This window comes from Nelumbo lutea, chromosome 5, assembly GCF_056320005.1.
Source record: "Nelumbo lutea isolate HS-2025 chromosome 5, American lotus-T2T, whole genome shotgun sequence".
Taxonomy (NCBI): domain Eukaryota; kingdom Viridiplantae; phylum Streptophyta; class Magnoliopsida; order Proteales; family Nelumbonaceae; genus Nelumbo; species Nelumbo lutea.
The window spans coordinates 39,729,696-39,754,047 of NC_142688.1; the positions used below are offsets into that span (position 1 = coordinate 39,729,696).

Here is a 24,352-nt window from a genome sequence, read left to right on the forward strand (position 1 = left end):
CAATCATACAACTTTTTATTTTCCAATAATACCCCAAAAAAGACAAACAAAAATTCTCATATATGGGGTCAAAATGGATATTTGATAATTTTCAAAATTCAGAATTCAAAACAACTTTCTTTGCATTCAGAGTTTAGAGGAAAGGAATGCTCACCAATATCAATATGCCTCTTACGCCCCGTTCGCTATTCGATAAGTTACTTACCCGGGTAAATGCAATTACCTGGGTAAGTTTTTCTTAAGAAACACTTATCCGAGTAAGTGCATTTAACCATTTTCCTTTATTTATCAAGTAAATAAGATAATGACCACTTTAGTCATAAAAATCCATTATTAAAATGGGAATTTTTGTCCCATTAACTTTCCTCCTAGATGAGAGTTATTTATTCACTAGGTAAGTGATACTCAGGAAAATAAACTTTCCTTCATCCCCACATTAACTTAAAAAATGAACATGGGATTCTTAATCAATGGGAACCAAAATCCCATTGACTAACTTTCTCCCTCTCAAAATCCAAAAGAAGAACTCCTTCTTAATGTATTTATTACACTTTCAGATGTCAGACTTCAGAGCAAGCGAACAAACCCTTACTCCTAGATTGATAAATTGGTCACAGTGAAAATGATGATGGATTCTGGCCTTTCATCTTCAGCCATCTATGGGACAAGATTTACAACTGCATTGAATTCCACCTGTTTGTCCATGTGTTTAGTTGCAATGCAATCTTATTTGCACTATCACAAAAGCATGGGAGTGTAAATGAAAAAAATACAGATTTTGGTTTAATTTTGTTTTATGTTTTACTTTATTCTCTTTCAAATCTTATTGTATTTCATTTATACTACAATAAAACAAATTATGGTAACATATGAAACAAAAAAAAAAATCAAAATTTACACCCAAATCATTTACACTATCATAATTTTGCATCAGTTCATTTGCACTGCAAGCAAACGCAGCCTTTAATAAAAATTAATGTGGATGGCGCTACTCATAATTCTATTGCATCCACATTGAGTATCGTGTTCGGAGATCATCATGGATCTTTCTTGTTTGCTCGAGCTATTTACATTGCGCTGGTTGACCCGGAGGTCGCGGAGGCCATTCGAACCGGTCTGTCAATGGCTAAAGATCTTCACTTGGAAGGCCCATGGCAGCTATATATAGTTATAGGCTTATAGCCGATTGCAGCAGGTTTCTTCTGCGCAGTTTCCAACATTCTATTGTCTCCTACACTCTTCGTACAAGTAATAAGGTTGCCCTTTCTTTCTTCCTCTAGAACCACTTCATGGTTTATCTTTTCGAAATTCCTTCAACTTGTACTGAATACCAATGTTTTCGAACCCCATTTGGCCTGGAAATCATCCACTCAACCGGTTCTATTTTATTTTAAATCTGGTTGTTGGCCAAAATTTAAACCGTTAAATTAATCAGTAACTTGCTGATCCAAACAGTCAAACTGTCGATTCATTCAATGATTTTTGGCTGCTTTTTATTTTTCGTTAAAACGAATCAGTCATTTGATTTGAATGGTCGACCCAAAAACTGGTGGCTAGAATGGTTGTTCCAGATCAATTTTTAAAACCTTGCTGGATGCTGATACGGTGCAATTTACGATTTACCTAAAAGCTTAAAAAGAAAGAAAAGAATAAAGGAAACAGTCAAACTCTGTTATTGCTAATATATATGGTTGCATTTTGGGAATCCCCTATGCCAAAATTTAGAAACTAGATGGAAGAGAACTGTTGAAATAATGAAAAATGTGATCATTATGGAATTTTACATATTTTTTTTTTCTAAACAATCAAAGATGGCCCCAATTTAGGAATAACACTCTGGGGAATCAAATGCTGTTGAAAATTAAAATGAAATTATTTGACTTCATGTGGCGCATTAGAAGTTAGAACATGCTACTAGTGATCATTCTTATTCTCCCTACAAAATGTGTTTTTGTTTGGTGTGTGCAACTGTGCATTGATTGGGTAGAAAGGTGTCACTTTCCAAAAAAAAGCAGAAAGGAAGTGGGCGGAATGGGAAAATAGCAAGAAAGAAAGAAGAAGAAGAAGAAGAAACGAATTCACAAATGATGACTCATTGAATGAAAAAGCTACTGGATATCTTTTAGGTTTTGTTTGGTACTATAGAAGTTTCTACCTGAAGCATTTAATTGGTGAAAAAGAAATTTTTTTTCTAGAGCTAAAATGTTTTAGATTGATTAATAAGAAGTATTGTTTGATTTTTAAACGAAACGCAAATTTGGCATTTCAACTATAAACATCAATGATCAGTTCCATACATGCATTTTTCTAGTTGAAGCGATTCTCATATGTGATATGACAACACATTTTCTCACCAATTTGCATTTATCAACCATTCACAACCTAATTAATAGCTGTTGTGTGGAGATTGAATATAAGGAGAGGATACAAGTTTCCATTGGTCAAAAGTTTTTGCCAAAATAGCAATAAATAGAAAGATTATTGTATGTCTAAAAAGTCATTTCAAAGTAGATTCCTAGTAGTTGTTTTTTATTTATTTTTTTTTTTTGTAAAGAAAACTTAGTTGGTAGAAGTTTTCATTAGAGGAAATTTTTGCAAAGGTTTTATTTCTAAATTCCAAATTGTAAACTTGTAAGTAAAAATTTAGAAGTGCCCATAGGAAGCAAATTTCTATGGCATCTAGAAATGCAACTTGAGCTATACTCAATTCATCAGAGGGTTGTACTGGCATTTTGTGACACCAAGCCTGAAAGCCACATTTTAGGCCCTGTTTGGCAACGTTTCAGGAGAGTGTTTCTTTCATTCCTGGCGCTCTTGCGGAATAGAAACATGTTTGGCAAAAAAAAAAGCGAGAAGTGAGTTATTTCTACATGAAAATACCAACATGACTTAAAAAAGGCACTATAATATGCATTATGTATCTATTTAATAATATTTCTACATGAAAATACCATGAAGAAGAGCTGTGATATATCAGAAATTCTGATAAATGAGTTATTTCAGTAATTTAGCCATGCCTAAACTACCTAATCCTGGTTCACAAGAAGCTGATATACACAACTCTCACCCTTAAGATTTGTTTGATTAATAATCACCAACTGAGGTTAAAGTTCTATTCTTAGAGAAGTTGAAAAGTTGAAGTGGCAGAACTGAATGACTTGTTAATTTCTTTTCCTATTGTGAATTATAGGTTACTAAGGAGGTTGTGATCTCCTTAATGGCTGAAGCCTGAAGTTAGGTGATTATCACACCCTCTTATCATCATCATCATCATCATCCAAGCTTTATCCCAATTATATGAGGTTGATTACATGATCCTATTTCCCCATGATCATACGAATTTGGCAGAGGTCTTAATGCCAGTCTGCCAGCCTAGGGCAACACTTCTCCTTTGTCCAAGTTTGAGAGTTGGGACCAGCAGTGTAAGACAAGCTCACACTGGCAGAGTTGATAATTATACCCTCAAATATTTTATTTAATTAATTAAATATTATAGCCACACAAAGACAAAGCAATAAGTAATTCAGTTCAGACACTTCAACTGTTTTCAAATGGTCCCTAGGTCCTCTCAGCTTAAATATCAAGCTGCATTGGCATTATTTGGTCCTTGACACTTGCCCAAGTTGCATCACTAATATTCTTCACATTCAACTTGAAGATTTATTGCTTAGGTATGACCTTTCATGGAGGAATTTCTTTATGCCCTTTTCTTTGATAAAAGCCAACAGAAAGAAAACAGATGTTAATAAACTAATCAGAATAGTTACCCATTCCATCACTTCCACAAGTTAAAACTGTGGAAAGTCACACTGCTGGTGCTGGCCAATCACTGTTTTCTAAATAATTGATGAACAAATTTGTTTGACCATAAGATCGGCCGAGAAGCGCGAATTTCCACATATTTCTTCTGATAATGTTGCCAAGCAATTCCAAATTTCCAATGTTCACACTTGTACCAACCCTGTTTTCTGATCATGCAAGTATACCAAGTTACAGAACAATGATGCAGAGATGGTCCCAATTCTTGTTATGTAATAATTTTTCCTCTAAAAGTTTGTTCAATTATTCAACAAGGTCCTTTTCATAATAAGTTCAAGCAATTCTAAGAAGCTTTTGCTGCTTTTCTGATGTGAGAAGACTGACATTTTTGGTTGCTTACATGGTTACATATTCACACTAGTTGTCACCTATGTCCTGCTTACCATTTCATAACTCCTGGTGTAGCTACAACCACTTTGGATCTGCTGGTTTCCTATTAATTAGCAGGATCCATTGCCGGATCTCAAGTAGAAACTCACTTTCAAGCTTATAAGTGCAGACCGCATATTGTATTTATACAGCAATTTATACTTGCATGCTCAAAGGTGAATTCCTATTGGAGGTCCAGCAATCCTACTGATATGTAACCAGAAGATCCCAATGACACAGCTATACAACTCCAGCATTTGTTTCTGCAACAGGGGTTGTCTCATGGAATTGTTTAGTAGTGCTTTCAACTCAACAAAAGCCTTAATTATCCCAACCATTTGGGTTTACGATCATCAAACATAAATGGGGTAGAGAGCTAGAGAACCTCAGAATTTAAACTTTGTTCAGTATTTAGGGAACCCATTTCACTTGTATAAGCTTTGAAAAAAAAAAAAAAAAACCCATAAAGACAGAAGACTACAATGTAGAAAACCAAATAGTTGACTAAAATACAACCCTAAAAATAAAACGGAAAGGAGGACATATTATCATCTGGTACATGGTTTAAGGAAAGAAAATATTGCTCAATTTAAGCATCCATCTTATGATCAACAGTAAGGTACTAAATAATCCTAATTATCACGTAGTGTTTCAAACAAGGTTCAAAATATGGCAATGTAGAACACACTAAAACGGTGAATCCAGATATTTAGAGATTTTCCATGGATGTAAACGTTAGAAACCTTCCTGATAATATCCCTCCTGAAAAGTTAGCCACACAACACACACACAAAAGTGCAACTTTGATTCTGAAATTTTCAGTATCAAATGTGTTGATACTTTGAACCCTTGGTTCAAATCAGAGACCACTCATCTTATAGCTTCAATTAGTGAGAACCATGAATGCTAATATCATATTCTTGTAAATAGGACAAGAAATCATCTCCAACTACTGCTTTTTCACATTTTCCATGTTAAGGACGATTCCGTCTTTCCATGGGTGTGTTCTGATAATTACACTACCTTACAAGTTACAATAGTGGAGGGTAAAATTAGCAAGTCCGAATTCGCAATACTTTTCTTTCCTGTACTTGCTTACACAGCCTACACTAAAACAACCAGCATGTGACATGTGTCTGAATTTAGGGGGCGTTCTTTTTTTGGATTTTGAGAGGGAGAAAATTGGTCAATGGGATTTTAATTCCCATTGACCAAGAAATTCATGTTCTTTTTTTGGATTTATATGAGGATTAGGGAAATTTTATTGGGAAAATTCCTGATTAATATCATGTACTTTGTGCCTAATGCTACTTTGGTCCCTGAACCTTAAAATGCGACAATTCAGTACCTGAGCTTTTGAAGCGTGACAATCTAGTACCTGCCATTAATCAGCAGTTAACTTGCCATTAAGTGACATTTGAATAGAAGAGGTAAGGAAAATTGGGGTTATATTTGAGTGAGCATTCTAATGACTCCAACTTCCTTGAATAGAAGATGCAAGGATTTAGGAGTATTAATTTTTTGTCAATGTTTGGATGGTTGATAAAGAAAGTTAGATGACACTCAAAGGACATTTTTGTCTTTTTAAAATGTCACTTAATGGCTTATTAACAGTTAGTTAACGAAAGGTAATTGATTGTCATGTTTTAAAAGTTCGAGTACTAAATTGTTGTATTTTAAAGTTCGAAGACCAAAACGACACTAGACCCAAAGTACAAGGTACTAATCGAGAATTTTTCCAATTTTATTTTTAGATGCCCATCTTTCACGTGGGTAAATAACTTTCCCATGGAGAAAAATTCTCAACACTTGGATGGAACAAAAATGCTCCTTTTAATAATTAATTTTTATAATCGAAACCATTATTATCCTATTTACTTAAAAAATAAAAGAATATAGGTAAATACATTATTGATTGAGAAACATTTAGTAGGTAATTAGCAGGATGGGGCTTAGTGCAAAATTCAATTGCTCTCCTCTCGTATGTAAAGGTCCTTGCGCATGCATAATGGGACACGAGGACTGCCTAGTCTAGTAAATGTAGGAAAAAGTGTAATAGATCCCGCCGGCTGATAATTAGCATGCTTCAGATATATTGTTCCAACAATGAAAACTCTGCAATAAAGCCAAGCATGTCGCAGACAATGGCTGTAACCGTTTGCATCTCCATTGGTGGAAACATCTAAGAGTCAGCAGCCCTCTTGTTCACAGAAAAGATATCAAATGGAAAGTCAGCAGCCCTCATTTGCATGGATCAACTCAACGGCACTTGATGGCCCTAGGAGCCCCATAGCCCACTAGCTTTTGGCTTTCTGGGGTGGGTCCCACACAAACAAAAGTTATTTTTGGTGAAAAATCTGGACAGCCCAAATTGACTTCAGTCATTCGAAGGACGGTCCTTTTGGCTTTTCTAACTTGTTTATCTGCAATGCTTCAAAGAAGCCGATCTAACTTTGCTAAATTTTCATCTCAGCCCTCCCAAAGGGGTCCTCAGTTGAACTCTTTAACCAGTAACAACACCTCACGACAGTCATGAAGCGTATGCCCCACAACAACTCTCACCTTCCACCTTGCTCTGTTAGGTGCATTTGGCGTGTACAAACATTTCTATTTGTTTCTTAAGCTCAGTTAGAAAAGAATTCAGATACAAATATATACAATATAAATACATATAAAATAATCCAAAATACAAAGTCTTGCATTCAACATATTTATATTTGTACTCCTAAGGTTCAGTTTAGAAAGAATATGAATACAAATATATACAGTTGAGTGTAAAACCTTGTATTTGGTATTATTTTGTATGTATTTATACTGTACATATTTACATTTATAATCTTTTCAAACCAAGTCTTACAGTAAAATTGCAAATTTTCTTCTTCAACCTATAAATTTTCTATTATATGTGTCCTTCTCCATCTGTAACATCTATTTGATGAATTAAAAACGTGCAGTGAGAGTTTGTATTAGCATATGATCCACCAATTAAGATCACCAAATGGTGTCACCTCCCCACTCCAAACATTATAAAAGTGAAATTAATCAAACATCTAGAAAACTGGAAACTGTTCCAAATTCAATGAACACTGAAATACTGAGGGCCAGGGGCTGCGCCTTGCAGTAATTTTGACAGCTACTAAAGCACTAAAGCTCAGGGAAGATGGCCCAGGAAGAGCTTAAAAGCAGATATGCCGGTTTACTGGGGGACAGGGGCTGCGCCTTTAATGTAGACACAGCAATAACAACTGTTTTTCTGTACATATCTCACCATTTTACACCATCTCACGTACACATTTTCTTGATGTGTGGACAACTACGCATGCTTGATTGCTTGGGTTTGTGCTAAAATTTTCTCAGAAACAGCAAATCAGGATTCAGTCATTCAGGAGAACTTACATAAAGATGACGATGAAGGCAACCTTTTTTTCCAAAAAGGACTGAAACTTTATGAAGTGGTTTCTGAAAAAAACCCACTTTAAAGTTTAAACTGTGCTTAAAAGTGGGAAGCAACTTCTTTGATTACGTGAAGATAATTAACATTCCAGGTTCAGGGGTAGAGGAACTCCAGGTTCAGGGGTAGAGGAAGAACAAAGAGAATAATTAGTAGCAATTAAGAAAGCCATTCAACAGAATCTCACGAGTGGTACGATGTCCACGAAATAGACAAAAACCCAAGTTCAAGTTTTATGCTAAAGGCAAGGCTATGTTTGGTTTGAAGGAAAATGTAGGGAAAGGAAGGGAAAGATAAGAAAACCTTTACAACCCTTGTATTGGTTTTTCTGTCTTTCCCTTTCTTTTCCTACTTTTTCCTTCAAACCAAAAACAGGCTTAAGGGACCGTTTGAGAGGGCTGAGTTTAAGATTAGGCTAAGCTGGTTCAACTAACTCTCCGGATTAGCACCAACCGCATTTTCAAGTAAAACTTAGGGATTAAATGAGAAAATCAAGAGGTGGACATGATAGGAGACAAGCAAAGCTTAGCATCTTCTGGCTGTCCAAGATGGGATCATATGGACAACCTATCTGGAAAAATAATCCAAAGAGATCAAATCAGCTGTCTACTAGTGCCTAGCCAAGATTATCTGTCCAAGATGGGCTCATACGCCTTTCAGGGTAGAGCCCACGTGAAAAACTCTGAAACAGCCTTTAATGAAAAACCTGCAAAGCTCAAAAACACTAACGGCCCAATAAGAGGGGAAAGGTGATCAATGGTATTACAGTGTTCAAAGTTCAAAATATCAATACACCGGTAGAGGCGTATTGGGCGTTACAATACTTGTTTTTTTTAATATATTTTTTTTTAAATTGGTTCAGCGGAGCCAATCGAAGACCCCTCCATCCCATGAACCGGTCAGACCCCCTGATACACCCACTGTAAAAATATATCAGAAGTGTCCCAAAACGATATGTATCGGCTGATATAAACCAATATGTAACAATAATTCAAACCTTGACAGTGTTCTTTTTAAACTAAGTTCTGAGCCCCAAGATAAAAAGAGTTTTATTTAACTTTCACAAATAAATTTATAAAACATGATGAGACAAATTTACCCCTTTTAACATTAACTTTTTGTGGGTAAAAAAGTTATTATATTACATACATAGTGTTACGCAGGCAATATTTACCTAGATAAAGTGCATTAGTCCGGATAAGTGAGAAATTTGTAAACACCAGAAGCCATGTTTAGTAAAACTCCAAAAAGCCCATCATTGTGACCTAAACACGAAATGCAACCGAAATAGGGAGGTAACTACTGTATAAATAACTTCTCCATAACACAATTGCTCAATCATCACGGCTGAATCAACGCACCTCGCCTGCAGAAGCCCTCCCAAACAGGCTCTGAGCCTTAGAAATCATAGCTTCTTAGAACTGGCTTAATCATGGATCAATCAATGCTGAAACCCTCCCCACGGTGCCCATCAATAGGACTTAAATGGTATTAAGTTCTACAGAAGTACCAAAGAGCCATAGGTAATAGAAATTAGTTTCTAATGATTTTCTTTCGTTATATTTATATATTCGATATCAAAATCGTTTTCAATTTTTTTATCGTTAATAGTTTTCAATTTATTTTATTAATGATACGATATTATGATCATTTTTTGTTTAATTTTATTAATAATATTAAATATCCAAATTTAGACTCGAAGTAAGATCTAAATCCAATTGGATAAAATTCAATAAATGAAGTCTGGATTTGGTCTATGTAGAATTGAATATCCAATGCATTTGTAGCCCTAGTTCAGCCTTAGCTTGCAGCCTTTTTACCATGATTCTAATGTTTCTCTTTGGGCAACCTGCCCTAAGGGGTTCAGTGTCCTAACGAAATGTGAATCTCAAGATAGAATAGATAACAGTGGCTATATTCTTTCTTAAAGGAGTTCTTAAACATAAACCAAGGCTGACAACTATGCTAATCATCTAAAGAAAATGGTTATAATGATAAGATGGGGATGTTTATTGTATTCAGAATGTTAAAATTTGTTCAAATGTCATCTACTTCCAGGTTTCAATGGGTCTTATATGGGAATTAAAAAACAGAAGAAAAATATATCTGTATGTTTCAAATTCATGCTAACCATCCAAATAGAAACTGAAGGAAAAAGAGATACACTTCTTTGTCCATACCTTCATATAAGGCTGAACTAGTAATTTAAATTCATGCTCACAGTTATACCCTACACTAGTAATTTAAACAACACATACGAAGCACACCAGCATAGATAAGTGCATGTACACTAGCAAATATGGGAAAGGTCCGATACAAATTCAACAAGCCAAGGAGTGTCGATATTTTCCTTGCTCATTTCTCATCCCCTGAGATCACGAGTTTGTTGGTCTAGAACAGCGGAAGATGAATCTTCCATAAATGTTGGCAATAGGAAGAGGTCCCCTATAAAATCATCGATGTGAAGCAAAAATAAGAAAAAGGAGTAAAAAACGCAATGAATAACAAATTTGGTGATTCTAATGGCCAAAGATTACTCACCAAGAACGGGAATCATAACTGTTATGCCGGTTGTCGCCTAACACATAAACATGTCCTCGTGGTACACTAACACACTGCAAATCGAAGAAATGGAGAAAATTGATATATTATAAGGGGAATACCTAAATCCTCCCCCAAAGAGAAACAAAGGTGAATCATGAAAGAGCAGACCAAGCAGATGGTGCACCGACTGAGGCTCATGATGAATCCAAGTGTGGGTGATCATATAATCATGAAGCTCTCAGATGTCAACAACATGGAGTCCACCGGGCTAATTCTTCTCTTCTTTGGCTCCCTTTCCCCTTCTTTATTCATAAGATAATATTGTGCACATTGGGTCAGGAGATATAATGGACTGGTTGTAAGCTTTTGCCCTGGCGGTTCCCACCCCGTAATGTTGTTCAAGGACACGCTCTGCCGGCATGCAATTCATGGAAAGATAATTATAAAATCAAATCATGAAGGGCTGATAGATGAGGGAGCCCACAGTTTCATTCTGTTTGCAGTGGGTGGGCATCTCTGTTATGAAATCTTCTCTTTGAGCAATTCCATTAACATAAAGCATACCATGCTGAAACTGCAAAGGATGTTGAGAGAGATTTTAGAAACAGGAGCTAGAATAATACCGACTCCTCCGAGTCTAAAATCTTGGAGATGAAGAATGTACAAGGAAATACATATATGACCCTTGTATCCACTATTTTCAACATATTTTGGCTTACCGTACAGATAAGTTTCAAAGACAAAAAAAAAAAAAAAGCACGCAAATAAATAAATAAAAAGATGACTCATAACATCAATGCCAGCTTTAAGTAATGTTTCTTATATTATTAGTAAAACAAGGAGGCTGATCTGTGGTTTCACTCTTTAAGTCATCTAAAGTTCTCTCATATATCCTTGTTTCATCTATCATAGAAAGGATGGTCCTCATGAATGGTTATGATCCTTCCCTCTTCCATTAATCAACTTACTATTTTCCCTTCCCTGAGTAATGCAATTTACCTTGCATAATGATCTGGTTTCCTACAATGTTTCATCATGTTTATTCTCTATTTTCCCTTCCCTGAGTAATGCAATTTACCTTGCATAATGATCTGGTTTCCTACAATGTTTCATCATGTTTATTCTCTTGTTCACATTAGCATTAGTGACCGATTATCAAAGACACGAGCTTCCATATTTGGGTTCGAGTATGAGACTGGAGGGGGGTGGTTTTGATTTGTCAAAACTCTTCCAGCAGCATAGATTTTCCCTCCATACTTGTGTGCGTGTGTACCATCTTACTAACTAACATAAATGGCAGTGGCCGTCTGGTCTCTGGTGTATGTGCTGTTTTTGTTCTTGTATGGGTGAAGCGTCATACATTGTAAAGTTAATGATAGGGCTGCATAAGGCTCAGTTCCAATTTCAAAGTTAGATAGGGATATATCCAGATCAGATCTGACAAGAATCCAGGAGATACAAATTCAATTCAATATCTGACAGATATGTAAAATATCAATTCAAATTCAATTCATTTATAATATCTGTATTATCTGATTCAATTTGAAATTTGGTAAATCTATACAAAAAGTGAAAACAAACATAGATCAACGAAGTTAAATATAAAACAAGAAACTACATATTGCAAATTTGCAAGTAGACTACAAAGGTATATGTTAGACTTCTGTTTCCGTAAGTACATAAAATACTTTTACTTTGGTATTGTTGCATTGAAAACTGTTTGGGTAAAAAATTTTAAGTACTTTCCAAAATAGAAGTACCATTTTCTGTTTGGCAAAAGCACGTTCATTCATGCTTCCAATGATAGTTTCCAACGGTTTCACAGTCTAAGACCGGCGATGGTGGCCCAACTCTAGCAGTGACGAGCAGAGGTAGGGTTGAGAGTTTTATCTAAGGGTGGACACACATGACCACCCATTCGCACAAAAAAGAAATCACTCTTTCGCCCAAAGTATAAAAGCAAAACTATAAAAGAATATAATACAAATGCTAATATCGTGTTTTTCATACTTTTGTACTTTCAAAAGTACAAAAGTACTTTATAAAAGTCTCCCAACAAGGCCTAAGTCCTTCAGGGCCCTGCTGTTGGAAGCTCAGGGTTCAAGCTTTCTGTTTAAGAAGATTTGGGGCTCCAACATCCCTCCTAGGCTTTCTTTTTTCATGTGGAAGGCTTGCCTAAAGAAAATAAGCACTTGTCAAACTTTTACAGAAGAATAAAGCTAGGTTGTGCATTTCTCCTCATGTTTACACCTTTTGCCTTAGTGATGGTGAGTCAGCCAAGCACCTCCTCCTACATAGCCCCGTTACTAGGAAGATTTGGCTCCATTTCCTCAAGCTAGCTGGCTACAGCTGGGTAATTCTGAGCACCATGTGGAGTTTCTCTGGCAATGGAAAGGCTGAGGCTTAGGAACAAAAAGGAAACTTCATTGGAGTACAGTGGCACAGGCAACAATGTGGAGCGTGTGGGAAGAAAGAAGCAATCGGATCTTTGAAAATAAAGCCAGAACCTTTGAAGAACCGATCTCCTCCATTACCTATTTATGTAACTTTTGGATGGTTAAGTCAGTAGAGTCCAAAGGAATCTCCTTGATTGATCTTCAACGAAATGTGGTAGAGATCCTCTACTCATCTCCTTGTTGTGCTATTACCCATAACTTCCCTTCAAGAGAGGAGGGGGAGATGAGGCTAAATTGTGATGGTAGTGCCCAAGGGAACTGCAGCAGGGATTGGTGGCATATTCAGGGGAGAGAGATGGGAATATTTGTCTGGCCTTCAGTTAACTAATAGGGAATGCTGACTTTACAAAGGCTGAGATTTCATCTGTACTCACTGGGCTTCGAATTGCTAAAGTGTTAGGTTTGTCCCTCCCTAACCATTGAAGGTGATTCTGCTAATACTATAAACTGGCTCAGGGCAAAAGGATAGTAGTCCTTGGAGGACGGATCATTTTCTGGAAGAGGATAGAGACATTACAGACTCAATGACTGAAGCTGAACTGGATCCCTAGGGAGATACACGCTATAGCAGATGACTTGGCCATATCTGGTTCTCATAGGGAAGTTTTGTCTAGTGACAGATTTCTGCCAGTGTAACTTTTGTTTCCACCTTGCCTGGATCTTGGTGTACATCTTCTCCTGCACCTCTTCTTTTTCTTTTAATACATTCTCAGTTACTTTCGCTCAAAAAAAAAACACATTTAATTTTAAATAATTTAAAATTCGAATTTGGAAAACGGTCTATGGGTGCAGGTATACCAGAATATGATCAGTTAAGAATCTGGACAAGGTTCAAAATATCAATACATATTGGGCCATTCCGGTGACCTCTCGATGCACCCCTATAGTGGATGCTTCGGGGTCTGACCTGGTTCCGGGGGTAGACGGGCCTTAAACCAACCCCTCTGAACCAGTTTGAAAAGAAAAAATAAAAAAACTAAAGAAAAAATAAAAGTGAAGCGCAATACAAGCAGTATGCCCTACCAGTGTATCTGCCTGTATCAATATTTTGAACCTTGAATCTGGATTATTCATTTATCCAGTTATCCTATTCAATTTGAAATTCAGTAAGCATGCATAAAATTAGTATAACTCTAGGAAAATAAATATGAAACATATGAGGGTTCCTCTTTTGAAGTTAAACACATATACTCCTCCATCCTTGAAAATAATATAAATCAAGATACTATGCATTATAAATAGAAAAAGAGTTATCTAAATCCCAACCCCCACCTAATCCTAAACAACATTTTAAATGATATACTAAAAAAGGTCTAATAATCGATACCCACATAAATAGCAATATACATATACATATACATATTATATAATTATATATAATTGAATCATATCCTAGCGGATTAGGTGATTGTCAAACAACATCTAAATTCAATCTGATTAATAAACAGATAACATTTTCAAACCCAATCTGATCCAAATTATAGTCGACCAGATATCCCAATCTGACTTAAATGAATCAAATTTAAATTTGATATTGGATTAAATCCAGTCTCTTACACCCATAGTTTTAAACTCATCTCTTGGAGTTTGTATACCTGGTGCTTTCATATGTTGCTTCTAAGATTATTAGCCTAAATCCCAGTTACTTATCACTGTTTACGCCTGCTATGCTGGCTGATTATTCTTTGTCCCTAGGTGTATATTTTGTGTTGGTATTTGGTAAGATATTATTTCTGTTGCTAAGGGTTCTAGTGTAAGTTCAAGCCCTGTGATTGGAATAAATTGACCTATTTTTCACAACTCTGCTCTATGGCTGACAAACCTGAATGAAAGCAATAATGGAATGCACAAGCAAAAATTCCTCTTTAGGGACTACTAATGATGCCGGGGTGCAAATCAGAAATATAAGTCTCAATTATTTTTTGTTTTAACGGTTTGGTCCTTACTAGTTTAGTCCAAAGTCAAAAAGGAAAGAAAAAGAAAGTGAGAAGAGAAGAAGAGAAAAATGAAACAATGATCCAAAACTAGAGAGAATAATCTCTCACCCAGCCGACCATATATACATATACATACATACATACATACATACATACATACATACATATATATACATATACATAAATACATACATAATGCATATATATATAAAGAGAATACAAAGAATAATATGCCCCTATTAAGTGCAAGACAAGTATCTTAAAGTCAGACAAATAGGACAAAGCACCATTTAATAAATAAAGACAAAAAGACTAAAGACACCTGGTCTGCCGAATCTAACACTTTTTATGGGCTCAAGTGGTCATAAAAAGTCTACATGAGCAACAAGTACTACAATTTCATTACTTATAAGGCTGCCCTAAAACCAAGGTTTTAAAAGGATAAAGGTGGAGGCAAGGCAGTTGGGAGCCTCAGAGGTGAGGCGTATGCCTCAAGGCAGTTTGAGCCATAAAACCCCAAAGTATAAATATAATTTTTAATTAATAACTTTTCTGTATATAAACAAAATGTATGTACATATGCATGTATATAGCCACACAATTTATTTTATTTTATAGCAAACATATTTTTTTTCATTACTCATATATAGTTTTTAATATTAACCTTATGTTTTTTAAAATTTTATTTTATACTATAACTTACAAATTCTCACAAATTATTTCGTTTAAAACTAATCATATATTTCATGGTAATAATTTATCTAAATAGAATTATCCATTCATTTATATATATATGCGTGTGTGTGTGTGTGTGTGAATTATTTCTAATTTCCTTATATATTTCTCAAATATATTTTATTTCATAGTTTATTTATATATTTTATTTTTATTAAATTATGTTCTTTTTAATGTGATACTTCTTAAAATCTTATTTTAAATTTACAAGTCGGAGCCCTTTTCGCTAAATAATAATAATTTACTTAATTTATATACATATATATTAGATTTTTTCAATTTAACCTAATTTATAAAGAAGAATTAAAGCTAGTAAAATTTGTTTGTACAAAGATATTTTTGTCCATTGTAATTAGATTTGGGGAAAAGAAACCCTATTCTAACATGTACATTTAGCAAGGGTAAAATAAACAACATACTTTTGGTTTAAAAGAAGTATTCTAAGAAATTGTTTAGTATAAATTGGTTTATTTTATTTACAAACAATTAAATAATCATTTTTGTTAAATTTTAAGAATTATTATAACTAATTTTTAATATTTTTTCTTTTTTTCAGTTTTAATGCTTTTGTATGACACTTACGCCTCACCAATTTAAGGCACAAGGCACTAAGCCATAAGCCTCCCAAAAATAGACGCAGTAGACTCTTAAGGGCAAGGCGCTTCAAGCCAGGCATTTTGGTTTCGCCTTGCCTTTAGGCAAGCACCTCAGTGCCTTTTAAAATTATGCCTACAGCTGCTCCAGCTCCATCTGCATCATAATCTTAATCATCATTATTTGAGATTCCTATTCTTCCCTTGGAAATAAGCATCGCATCCTATAATCAGCATCCCAATGCACAATTTGTTTCCCTACATAACTTGTCACATTTATATCATAGATTTACCTTATTCTCTCTTCTTTTTCTTTTTTGAAACCCCATGACCAATAATTGGAAGCAGCTGGGATAGAATAATAAAATGGATGATGATTGAGGAGAGAAGTTTAAGATGGACTTTAAAAAAAGAACTAGAGAAGATATTACTTGGGAAGGAGATCTGTTGGAGGTAGAAGTCGAGACATAAGTGGATTAAGGAGGGTGATGGTAATACTAAATTCTTTCATGCAATAGCCAATGTAATAATAAGGAAATATTCTGTGGATAAATTGGAAATAAATCATGAAATGTCAAGGAACTAGGAGGAAATTGCAAAATGTTTTGTGGATCGTTTTAAGAGTGTATATAAGGTGAGTGATGGTGGAGTAATGGTGGAGGGGTTAGATTGGCCAAGGTTGGATCCAGAAGTGGTAAGGGTGTTGGAGAAGAATTTTGAGTTGGAAGAAATTAGGAAGGCAATTTTCTCAATGGATAAGCTCTAGGACTGAATGGCTTGACAATGGCTTTTAACAAGGAATGTCGGGAGATAATTAAATTTGATTTGCTAGAAGTTTTTGAGGAATATGCTGAGGAACATTTCCTTAGTCCAGTGATAAATTTCACTTTCTTGGCCTTGATACCTGAGAAGGTTGATGCCATTAGTCCAAAAGATTTTAGAACCATTAGCCTGGTGACTAGCATTTACAAAATGCTGGCTTAAGTTCTGTTGCTAAGATTGAGAGAGGTCACCCTAGTTTGGTTACACAATCTCAAGGGGCTTTTGTTCAAGGAAAACAAATTACCTATCAAATACTAATAGCCAATGAACATGTGAAGGATTTTAAGTGGACATGGTGGACTCGATTTTTCTGTTGGAAGTATTGAAATGTTATGGTTTGGGGAAAGATGGTGTGGATGAGTTGAAGGGTGTTTGAAAACATGTCATTGCTCGGTCTTGGTGAATGGTATGGTAAGGGACTTCTTCCCAGATACTAGGGGATTAAGACAAGGGGACCCCCTGTCCCCCTTCCTTTTTTTACCCTAATAGCGGATGTGTTTAGTAGACCCCTCTTAAGAGCAAATATGATGGATCTTTTTAAATGGTGGAGAGTAGGCAAGCTTAATATAGTGGTGACACATTTACAGTTTGCAAACAATACAATTATCTTATGTGAGGGTGGGGATCCATTAAAGGCAAGCAGTTGAAGGAGGTGCTTAAGTTGTTAAAGCATATTTTTAAGTTAAAAATTAATTTCGAAAAGAGTTGCGTGGCAAGGATAAATTTGGACTAGGAGAAGCTAGATGAAGTAGCACAGTCTTTAGTTTGCCCTATGGTTGTTTGGCCATACCTTGGGATGCCACTAGGAGACAATCCAAAAGAAAGTAGGTTCTAGAAACCAGTTGTGAAAAGGTGTTCTAAGAGATTGGCTGCCTAGAAGAGAAATTATATTTCAATGGGAGGTAGAATTGCACTGATAAAATCCACATTAGCAAATTTGCTAGTGTATTATCTGATGCTGTTTAGAATGCTAGGAAGGGAAGTGATGAAACTAGAAAAATTTGATGAGAGATTTTTTGTGGGAGCATGGAAGGTAGGAAGGATCACTTGATCAAATGGGACATAGTGTGCAAAAGTAAAGATCAAGGGCATTAGGCATAGAAAACTTAAGCAAGAAGAATTCCTCTTTACTAAGCAAATGGCTCTGGAGATGGACTCTAGAGAGGGGGAGATTGTGGCAAAAGGTGATTCATAATATCCATGATTCTACAGGCAATGGGTTGGGATGTTGGGGTATCTTGGAGGGCTACTTTAGCTTCTCCTTGGAAATCCATTTGTGGAGTGCTTCCTCAATTCCTAAGCCAAAATCAAGTACGATGTTTGCTCTACAGATAAGGCTCTATTTTGGAAGGACCTTTGGCTTGGTAATGCAACCCTTAAAGATCTGTTCCCCTCGTTGTGTTCTCTTTCTTTGTTTAAAAAATAACCTGTTTTCACTTTGTTTCCCTCTCCAAGTTGACCAGGTTAAGCTAGAATTTAAGTTTAAGAAGAAATTTAAGGGACCTTGAATCTGAAAGGGCAACCTCATTGTTACAAGTTCTTGATTCTGTTTTCTAGGATCATACTAAGTCTGATGATCAAATTTGAATTATGCACCCCAGTGGTCTCTTTTCTTGTGCCTCCTTCATGGCTTTCTTCTCAAACCCAAACTCTTCTCTTTGCCCTGCTGAAGAAATTTGGGTTAAACCTATTCCTCCCAAGGTTGGGGCTTTGTGTTGGGAAGTATTCCATGGAAAAATAAACACATTGGATGTTTTGCAAAAAAGAAGACCTTTTCTATGCATGTCCCCTAACTGGTGTACCCTGTGTAAAGCAAGTGGAGAAAACTGCTACCATCTTTTGATATCCTGCCCTTTTGTTGCTAGGCTCTGGGAAAAGATTTTTGAACTTCTTGGTCACAAGTGGTACTTGCCTATGCAGATTGGAAGTCTCTTTGACCCAACAACTTTCAGTTGGCCAAAGAGAAGGGGAAAAATTTTGTGGAGCTGCATTGATTTGGACAGTGTGGGAAGAAAGGAATGGTAGAGTATTCAACAATAAAGAGAGAAGTAGGGAAACAGTGCTTTAATGCATATTATATAGAGCTTTAATTTGGGCCAAGTCCCTAAATTTGTTTTCTGATTTCTCCGTTGGTGATATGTGGAGAAATTTGGAATCTGTAGCTAGAAGTTCTACTACAAGGGTCAAACCTGTTGTGGGTTGGAAACAACTGGATGAAGGCTTCATCAAACTGAATTTTGATAGCAGCAGTCCAGGGAACCCAGGCCCAGATAGTATGGGGGAGTTTTTAGAAACTCTGAAGGTCATGTTGTTGCTGTTTTTTCAGGTCCAGCTGGAGTAGGGGAGTCAGTTTTTGCGGAGTTCCAAGCTGCCTTACAAGGAATACAGATTACTAGAGAATTAAATTATGACAAACTGTTAGTTGAAGGTGATTCTAAACTGGTAATGGGGTGGTTGAAGGAGCCTGAAACTGTAATTTGGAAATACAAAGTATATATGAAAAGATTAAGTAGCTGGTCAGAGATAATGACAGCATCTGTCCAAGGGGAAAGGCGTTTAGCTAATGGGATGGCTTTTTTTTTTTTTTTTGCAAAACAGGGGGTGTTCAAGTCTGAATTATTCTGGGGCTCAGTTGTAATCTTGTTTCTGGCTGGGGCTGCATCTCGTGCCTCTGCTGGATGTACTCTGTAATCATGTGATATTTCCTTCTGTTGTAATAAAATTTCTATCATTTATCAAAAAAAAAAAAACCAAAATGGAAGATGAGATGGCTAAATATTAAAAACTGAAATAAATGAACTGGAAACCCTCCTCTCAGAAAACAGACCATTGGTCATCTATGATACCCAGATACATGGACATGCCCAGTGTGCCTGGTGACAGACAGGACATGTACCCAGCACAACACAGATACCACACGGACACTGCAAGAGTATACTTTGTACAATTAACACTTCCAAATATGTAAAACGGTTATTTTAGCATATCATGCCAAAAAATACCCGTATATGTTAGAAATTCTATTAAATTTGGCAAAATATAAGAATTGAGACATGTTGCAATGAATATTTCTTCAGAGGGAAAAATCTATCAATAACATATTTATTTAGCATAAAAAGTTGGAAGGCCATACATTGCTACAAGCATTTCCAAGGCATTTCAATTTTCAAGGATGTAGAAGCAAGGTAATACAAAAGCTTCATTTCTTGGGTTTATACCTGCACCAGATCCCCTGCTTTTGCTACAATTCTTTTAATAAAAACATCTTCCTTTTTGTATCCCATATCCTACAAAGAGACCCACAAAAGTAAAATGACAACTCTTAACAAATTCATTGTATGCATAGGAATGTGCTTGATTTTATATCATGAGCAAACCTGCAAATTCTTTGGTACTGTAAAAAGGACAAGATCATTGACAGCAGGATTCTTGAAGTAATATGATACCTGCCAGAGATTCCAAAAGCAAATTAATGGATGACAAAAAATAATAACTGCAATAACAACAATGACAACAGTAATAACAATACTATACTAAAGAATGGACCTGACCAGGATACTCATTATTCATGTTTAAAGACTAAAAATTGTTTAAGCTGGCTCTACTCATGCTTGATGCATGACATGTTTAAAGTTACATCCTAGCTTAGCTCATGAGGATTCAGTATCGTTTGCTAATAAAAACTTAAAAAAAGTGAACATAGTTTATATTTTGCGAACATAGTTTAAAAAAAGTGAACATACTTGACTTGTTATTCCTGCACCAAATGCATCCAGTTCCAGACTTAAGAAGTGTTAGTTCTACAATAGATGTTCTAACATTCATTGCTCTCTCCACGAAATATGAGAAAATCTGGAAAACATACTTGTTCAGGAGGAATGCAAAGTTAAACTCATGTTAGCAAATCTGCTGCAGCACTTCAACTTATAAGAGAAAATTTGTGGCAATGCCAAGATTTTCCAAGTTAATAAAGATTAAGAGTTCAGTTTGATGACTAACAATTCCCAATTTAACAATGGATACATCACTGAAGACAGCAGAATGGCAGAACAGGGTTCATGTAGCCAATCTCACATAGTTGGGATAAGGCTTAGTTGAGTAGATGATAACAACCAAAAGTTGCTAAGTTGAAGAGAATAAGAACAGACCACCCTCCCCCCCCACCCCAAAAAAAAGGGACAGTACACTAAAACAAAAGATGAAGAAGTCACACTTTCAGCATTGTCATGCAATATTTGGAAATGATGAACATAACAGCACAGATTCTGTTAACATAAAATGGGTTCTTTTGCATTAATGTTGCAAAAAAAGAAATGCAGAGACCAACTATAGAGGGAAAGGCTACAAATAAAGCATAATATAGATGTGTGTATTTAGGACAAGCTTATGAAATGAAGTAGTTTAAGTGCTGTTTTGGAGGTGGTTACAGCTAGAGTCTTTCAATGGTTGAAGATACTGAAACTGTTTGAGGACATTCCAGCAGGACTGCTGCTGAATAATTGGAAGGCAGTTTTGGAGGTGGTTACAGCTAGTCTTTCAATGGTTGAAGATACTGAAACTGTTTGAGGACATTCCAGCAGGGCTGCTGCTGAATAATTGGAAGGCAGTGGCAGAATCTTCTCCACGGAAGGATGCTTGTAGTCCAATGTGGTCTCCACCAGCTGAAGGGTTTATAAAGCTCAATTTTGATGGAAGCAGTGAAGGCAACCCTGGGTCTTTGGGTATTGGAGGCGTTTTCAGAAATGAAAAAGGGCAAGTGATTGCTTTGTTTTCTGAATCAATTGGAGTAGGTGACTCTCTTAGGGCTGAAGTATTGGCCGCTTTGGAAGGTCTAAAAAGAGCAAAAGAATTAAATATTAACAGTCTAATTATTGAAGGTGACTCCAAAGGTAGTTTATTAGTTGGCTAGAAAAACAAGTGGACTATGGAATTATGCAAATGAAAAAAAAGAAGTTCAAATGTCTATCTAGGGATATAGCAGTATGATTTCAATGGATCAAACGGAGTGCAAATTCCTTTGCAGATGCATTAGCCAAACTAGGGGTGGGAACGGTCCTTCCATTCATTGCTATACTTTATTTCATCAATAAAAATTCTGTTACTGATCATAAAAAAAAAAAAAAAAAAAAAGAAATGAAGTAAACTCCAGGCCTCCACTGGCAGGTAACATGAATATTTGACATGGATAAAAACAAATGCATTGGCTTTTTCCAGGACATCAGAATCCATGGCCAGATTGAGAAGTAAATTTTAGAATGTTTCTTTTCTTCCCCGGAAAATGGTGTACTTGCCGTATGTACATGGAAGTTAATGTGGGTCAGAAATGTGGTTGAAGGATATACTAGTATTTTAAGGAGTGCTGAAAATCAATTGATTATATAAGTGCATTTACAAGCTAGAAGAGCTTGGATTTCTTAAATGTAATTCAGACCCATGTAAAATGTAAATGATCATTACCAAGGGGATGCCCTTGGTTGTTGGTGCCGCATAAAGTGAAGCACTTCAGTCCAAGTTCAGTATTGACGAGTCCTTTACGACATGGAATAATCATTTTGTGTCTGGTCAAGAGTCAAGGAACATACCCCCATGTCCACCACCATATCCTTAGAACTTAAGTGGTGCATAAGTAACAAGAATAAAATGAAATAGAAACTTGGACTGCAGTATCCCCAGGGGGGGGGGGGGGGCAGACTAGATATAACTAATGAAGACTGAAAATCCTCCAATTGCCAAAGTACTCTGGCACTTAAAACTTATTTCTCAGTGAAGCTTTTTTTATCAATAAGTTCTCAGTAGAGCTCCAAAATTTCAAAACAGTTGAACAATGAAGACAAGGATTGTTTGAACCCTGATCAGTGATAAAAAGATTAAGAAAAAAAGCTTATTTAGACTACATAGGTCGTAAATCATAAATAAGATAATAATGAATAACAAATGCACCTATAAGAACGAACTTATTTACGAGGGGTGAAGGGGCCAATGGTACATGCAGTTAACTTAAAGTATATTATCACAGAAATCCTGGATTCTTCAACTAGACACTCGAGATCAAGTGTTCAAACTTATTAATGAACGAATAATTTTTTTTTTCTGAATCGCATAACTAAAGAAGTTTACCTTTACACTTCCATTATAAAGGCAATCAGCAATTCTGAATTATGAACAGAAAGCAAGAAAATTTGCGAATAAAAACAAAACCTTGAAACAAGCATAACGAAAGAGAACCAAAGGGCAAACAACTTACCTTCTCCGCGATTATTCGATCCCCAACGCGAAGAGTAGGATACATAGACGACGACGGTATGAATCGAATCTCAGCGAACATGGACCAGATCAGCACCAACACCAAAACACTCATAAATCCATCGAGATTGGGCCATCTCAGAAACGCCCAACTCTGACACGGCATCCATCTTAACGAAGGGAAGGTCAGAAGAAACCGAGAGAACACCGACGGTTTCAAGAAGCTCATTTCGCAAGTGGAGTTGAGAAAAAAGCAGAGAAAAAAAAAATGAGGAATGGAACTAGAATGATGACTACAGCAACAGTAAAGAATCTACCAGCCTACCAGATGGGTCTCAATCCACAAAGGGTATGAATCGAACGTTTAGAGCTCGTATGCGACGAAACCACTGGTCTAAAAACAGGTGAGTGACGTGAAAAGAGTAAAAAACAGTAATCTTGAGATCAGTTACTAAGCTCCGTAGCTTCAGTTCGAGAATCAGAAGCTCAACTATCTGATTCTCGGAGATCAAAAAAGGAATCGAAGTTTTCTGCCGAGTCGTGAATGCCAAGATGAATGAAGACTGCTTAGGGAAAGTGCAGAGGAGGAAAACGAGGAGAAGGACGTTGATGAGACGATCAGGCATAATAATGTTCAAACGAATCGGAACGAATTCAGCTGAGGATCCCCTCTGTCATCAGACTGAGGATGGTTCGACGGCCATGGCTGTAGGCCTGTAGCTCCTAGTCAGTGCTTCTTCGCGAGCGAAAACGAGGGAAATCGAGAGGAGGCGTCGGGCGTTTTCAATCAGATTCAGAGTCGTTCTAGGGATTCGTGCACGGCTTCCTTGGCTGTTAAGTTACTTTTGTCATTGACGTCATTTTTGACTGCCCTTAAATGCGTAAGACGGCGACGCTAAAGAAGAGAAGGATCCAGAATGACTTGTTTCTTTGTCCAACCGATGTCGAGTGCCAAGGCTTGGAATCCACTGTCATTACACGTGGAAAATGAGGTGGCAAGATCGAGATGCTTGGAAATTGAAACCCCTACTGTCTGATTACACGTGGCAAATATAATATATCCACTATCCCCACAAAATTATGCTTTTCTAACATAAACCACTGTCCGATGACTTGGTTTTTTCCGAGGTCAAGTCCCGAACTCCCAATGCTTGGAATAAGAGCCGTAAATGGGTCAGGTCTGATTGTGGACAGGGTTGGTGCCAAATTGATTATTAATCAGTTTTATAAATTATATACCTAGAACCGAATCAATGTTTATTCCTTTACCTCCAAAACTTTATTTTTTATAATCTAAAAATCTTAATAAATATGAGAATAAAATATTAAATTATTTAAAGGTGAGTACTTTTAATAAAATCAATAGACATTTATATATTACTA

At 36.2% G+C, this 24,352-nt stretch overlaps 1 protein-coding gene across 3 annotated transcripts; it reads right to left on the reverse strand.

The window, feature by feature from the left end:
• Positions 1-9,731: 9,731 nt before the first annotated feature.
• On the reverse strand, positions 9,732-23,866 carry LOC148851868 (chloroplast processing peptidase-like). 3 transcript variants are annotated; one of them, XR_016099152.1, is made up of 6 exons: positions 22,971-23,819; positions 20,104-20,172; positions 19,945-20,013; positions 10,352-10,757; positions 10,181-10,254; positions 9,732-10,084 (listed from the first exon to the last, which is right to left on the reverse strand). XR_016099152.1 is itself a non-coding variant. In XM_088944400.1 (6 exons), exons 1-6 carry the CDS (start codon positions 23,196-23,198, stop codon positions 10,015-10,017), a joined length of 600 nt encoding a protein of 199 aa, XP_088800526.1. In that variant the 5' UTR covers positions 23,199-23,866; the 3' UTR covers positions 9,732-10,014. The 3 variants fall into 3 exon arrangements, 2 of the variants coding, with proteins under 2 accessions (XP_088800526.1, XP_088800527.1); XM_088944400.1 differs by having other exon boundaries at positions 10,668-10,757; positions 22,971-23,866; XM_088944401.1 differs by lacking the exon at positions 10,352-10,757 and having other exon boundaries at positions 22,971-23,842.
• Between the last annotated feature and the right edge of the window lie 486 nt (positions 23,867-24,352).